We start from the raw sequence: 5,024 nt of genomic DNA, 5'->3' as shown, positions 1-5,024 counted from the left end.
ATTAATTAATAACGACGTTTTTAAATTATGTAAATTTATCAAATTCACACATGGGATTTGAGGACCGGTTGAGTTCAACCTAGAACATGGATATTACCTAGATCTAATATTTCATGATTTGTCACGTCAACAATATATAATTAATTACGTCTATGTGTAAAAATACGAGCCAATTGAATACATGATTTGGGTATTATCTATGTGCTAGGATCTCATTAACCGAACTTGAGATAGATGCGATCCTAACTTATGACTTGGGACAATAGTTTTTTTCCTTTCCTATGAATTAAGATTAACAATGGCTACGCAATGGTTTTTGGATGTAGGAACTAGGAAGAATTGGAAGAAGGGGTAAAAGGACAGCGATATCGAGCGGCAACAATGCTACACCGGACCCCACGTACATCTACATCACAAGAACCAACTCGTTTCCTCTTTCGCTCCATAAACTCTGTCATGGGATTCTGCACCTATCTGTTTATTCTTGCCTTGCTCAAGTTTACTGGGTTTCTTTCGGCTTGAAGGTTTTAAAAAGTTGTTCTTTTTTCAAAGAAACCGAATTTATCATTGGATATCTCCGTTGGTATTTCAGTTGTGAGCTGTTTTTACTGAGAGTGCGAGGGCCCTTTTGCAGATATTCTTCATTTATAGATACCTTAACCCAAAGATACGCAATCTTTCTGGGTTTTTCTTGAATCAGGGATTCACTCATTTTTATTTGGTTTGTTGTGAAATGCTTTAATCCGTTGATTTTTTGTTCTGGTTTTGCCCCCTCCTTTTCTTTGTGGGCCTGCTTGTGTATGCATGTGTTTTCTTGGTGAGAAATGATTGGGTGAAAATACTAGGAGCTTGAAAATATGAAGATGAAGTTCAGAAAATCAGTGCTTCTCTTGCTCTCGGTAACTGTTCTTGCTCCAATTGTTCTGTACACCGACACTCTTGGAGGCTATATCACTTCCTCGTCTTGTAAGCTTCTTGAAATTAGTTCTCTTTTATTTTTTTTTCTTTTTAACATCATGTTGTTTTTAATTTCATGATATCCTTTCTGGTTTCTTGTTTGATTTGTTTTCTCTTGCATTTTCACAGCTAGGGATGAATTTGTGGAAGAAGTTTCAACTCTTGTATGTTTCGTTATTTTATAGCTTTTATCTTATGTATGTTGGTTTCTTTGGAGAAGAATTCATTCTTGGATTTTGTATGTGCAGACATTTACTGGTGAAGTTGGGCCTCTGAATGTGTTACCTCAGGTTAGGTTTCTTGGTTTGTTCTTTGTGATGCTTATTTAGTTTTTAAGTAAGTTTTAGATATTTTTCGAGTGTTATTTGTTGTACTGTTTTTCGAATATATAGGAGTCATCTATAGAACTGAAAGAACCGATTGGCATGGTTTATTCGGATGATTCATCCCAGTATAGTTCAAACTATTCCGATTCTGCATCTGGAGAGAATGCTCACAATACCAGACAGCTCACTGGAGGTTTTTAATCGCCTCAGTTTCTCGTTCCTTGGCATTAATCTTGGTTTAGCTTGACTTTGTGATTCCTTGGTTTACTAAATAACAGAATTAGTTGAGGATGGAACTACAAATTCATCCAATTTGGGTAGTAGTGGCAACAAGAACCAGTCTTTGGATGAGAATCTCCTCAAACAAGTAACTGATACTGTACACGAAGCTAAGGTTGCTGATGAAAGTTCGAATGCAACTGGATTGATTGGTAGGAATGGACAAAACAATGTGAAGAAACAATTTAGTTTTGAGAACTCTGTGGTAAGATTATTAGTATGTTATTATTTTCTTTTGAATAAGTGTAGTGGAGTATGGTATGCCTTGGATATTTAGGCTTTTACTTTTGATTTGAGTTATGGACTTTGTTTCTCTTTTGCGTGTGCGCAATTGTACAGTTTTAGAAATTTATCTAGTTGTGCTGAAGCAAATTTCTTAGGGAGGTAACATCTAAACGAGCATTCTTTTCAAAGAATTCTGGTTTATAAAACCAACTATAATGTTGTTAATTTTGCTTTTACTTTAAGATGTACTAGAATTAGCTGCACACCCGATTGCTGTTGTTTGTATTTGAAAACTTTTGAATATTGTAACTTTTTATTTATTTGTGAGTTTTGAAAAATGCAACACAAGATTCAGACACTTAATTAACGAGGAATTTTTTATTTTTTTTTTATCATTTAGCACCCAATGTAATTTGTTATAGCATTAAACATGAACATTTTTTTTTAGTATAATAATCACTACATATTGCGAACAGGCCTCTCCCTAATATAGAGTATCATATCCCATAATATATGGTATATATAGATTGGTGCTCCTCTATTCATCTTCTGATGAATAAGTACTTGGAAATTTGGAGATGGTAACTATTTCCTATATTAATTTATTGTTCTTAGTTTGGATATCAAGTAGATATTATGAAATGCTCTCTTTTCTGCTTTTGCATTTATAGAAACCAAAAGACCCACCACTATCTTCTCGAACCTCTGTCAAAGATATTGCTAGACAACAAGTGAAGGCCAAAATCGAGAAACGCAATGAACAGAAAGTTTTGCTGGATGCTCAAGTCCGCCAGTTTAAGGACCAACTCGTTCAAGCGAAAGTGTATCTTTCCCTCTCAACTACTCGAAATAATCCTCGCTTTGTAAGGGAGCTACGGTTGCGTATGAAGGAAGTTCAACGTACACTTGGAGATGCCACCAAGGATTCTGATCTTCCAAAAAAGTTAGTCCGAAATTTTCATGTACTTCAGTTTTTATTAGTAGTGAATCAAACTATTGATGAGAATGTCGGGTGGACTATAAGCATATCAATATTTTTCCTTTTTGTAGTATTGCTCCATCTCTTACCTTTATTTGTTTCCCCAATGGTTTGGTTTGGATTGCATTTTAGTGCTTATGAGAAGTTGAAAGCAATGGAGCAAACACTCCTGAAAGGCAAACAAATGCATGATGATTCTACTGCCGTGATAAAGAAACTCCGTGCAATGATTCTTTTAACCGAGGAAAGGCTCCGGGTTCACAAGAAACAGACCTTATATTTGACACATCTAACGGCCAAAACAATGCCTAAAGGACTTCACTGTCTTCCTTTGCGCCTGTCAACTGAATATTTCATGTTGAACTCTTCTCAACAGCATTTCCCTAGCAAACAGAAATTAGATGATCCCAAACTACATCACTATGCCCTCTTTTCGGATAACATATTAGCTGCGGCAGTAGTTGTGAACTCAACCATCACCCACTCGAAGGTAATACATTCTTTGTAAAAGTTTCATATTCTCTCAAGGTTATTTATTTTGTTCATCGAAGATGCTTTAAATTTTTTAAGCACTCCTTGTTTCTTCTTCTGGAACAGGATCCTTCAAAGCATGTCTTCCACGTTGTTACCGACAAGCTCAATTATGCTGCAATGAAGATGTGGTTTTTAACCAACCTTCCAGGCAAAGCTATTATACAGGTTCAGAATGTTGAGGAGTTCACATGGTTAAATTCGAGTTATAGCCCAGTTCTCAAGCAGTTGGGATCTTCCTCTATGATTGATTATTATTTCAAGAGTCGACGTGTTGAATCTGATTCTAATTTGAAATTTAGAAATCCCAAGTACCTCTCGATCATGAACCATCTACGCTTTTACCTACCTGAAATCTTCCCAAAGTTAGACAAGGTTTTGTTTTTAGACGACGATATTGTGGTCCAGAAGGATCTCACGGGCCTTTGGTCTCTTGATCTAAAGGGGAAGGTCATTGGAGTAGTGGAAACATGTGGAGAAAACTTTCACCGGTTTGATCGTTACCTCAACTTTTCAAATCCTTTCATTTCTAAAAATTTTGATCCTCGAGCTTGTGGTTGGGCGTTCGGAATGAATATCTTCGATCTAGACCAGTGGAGGAAGCAAAATATCACAGAGGTGTACCACAAATGGCAGAATCTGGTAAGATCCCTTTTTTGCCTTCTTTTTTGTCTGTATGGTTTTCGTAGATAATTTTGCTTTGTCATTTGGTGTTTCTGGATTGGTCAACCAGTATTTGCATAGATATGACGCTAGCCATCGGTAGCATAGTCGGGAATCTTGCTTTCAGGGCCAATCAAAATATCAAAAGTTTAGATGGGCGAAACAAGACTTCAGCCTGCATAGTGTGTTTAAAAAAGTTCAAAAGAGTGGAGGGAAGACCTTTCTTGAAAACTGTCCTTTCCCTCCACCATTGTGGATCATTCAATTTAAACACCCGAGTTATATAGATTTCACTGCTTTCCTTCGAGATTTTCATATGTTATTTTTCGCTTCTATGAACGTTAATCCTCGCCCGTATCATGATATTGACGCGGAAATGCTTTTTATGCTCAGAATCACGACAGACTGTTGTGGAAACTGGGAACTCTGCCCCCTGGTTTGCTAACCTTTTGGAACCACACTTATCCTCTCGAAAAATCCTGGCATGTTTTGGGACTTGGGTATGATCCCAATGTACCTCAGAAGGATGTCGATAGAGCAGCCGTGATACATTATAATGGCAACTTGAAACCATGGCTAGAGATTGGCATACCAAAGTTCAGGAACTATTGGACAAGATTTGTCGACTACGATCACCAATATTTGAGGGAATGCAACATTGCTCCTTAAACGCCTCAGCTCGAAATACCCGCAGGTGTATCAGGTTTTTGCCTGGATTTAAGAGAAATCTTGTATGTGATGGCATGTCTAGTTTTTTAATCCTGGTTTCTTCAGAGCAACTGAAAATTAATTTTTCCTTATTTTTGTGAAAAGTTGGTTCATTTTTCTTCTCTGGTTTTGTACCAACCGAGACACCGTGTGTTACTTGTTAAGTCACATAGCCATTTTTGCGAGGAGTTAACTGTTTGTGAGAGTCGTCTCATTGTAATGTAAAGTATTTTTGTATGGTAATAAATATTTTGGCAAATCAAAGGAATTGTTTTCTCATTTGTATCCTTAGCCATGTAATAATTGTCTGGAAATCATCTGAACCTAATCTATATAATATAATCAGAATTTGTAAA

At 36.6% G+C, this 5,024-nt stretch overlaps 1 protein-coding gene across 1 annotated transcript; it reads left to right on the top strand.

Moving 5' to 3' along the window:
• The first annotated feature begins 302 nt into the window (after positions 1-302).
• Positions 303-4,663, top strand: LOC140886531 (probable galacturonosyltransferase 4). Its single transcript, XM_073293132.1, has 10 exons — positions 303-524; positions 846-966; positions 1,087-1,121; positions 1,206-1,247; positions 1,350-1,476; positions 1,562-1,767; positions 2,459-2,730; positions 2,899-3,256; positions 3,364-3,939; positions 4,354-4,663. Exons 2-10 carry the CDS (start codon positions 858-860, stop codon positions 4,627-4,629), a joined length of 2,001 nt encoding a protein of 666 aa, XP_073149233.1. The 5' UTR covers positions 303-524; positions 846-857; the 3' UTR covers positions 4,630-4,663.
• The last annotated feature ends 361 nt before the right edge of the window (positions 4,664-5,024 follow it).

The sequence above is a fragment of the Henckelia pumila genome, chromosome 3, assembly GCF_033568475.1.
Source record: "Henckelia pumila isolate YLH828 chromosome 3, ASM3356847v2, whole genome shotgun sequence".
Taxonomy (NCBI): Eukaryota; Viridiplantae; Streptophyta; class Magnoliopsida; order Lamiales; family Gesneriaceae; genus Henckelia; species Henckelia pumila.
Note: the sequence above shows the minus strand (reverse complement) of the source record. Positions and strands in the feature narration are given on the sequence as shown.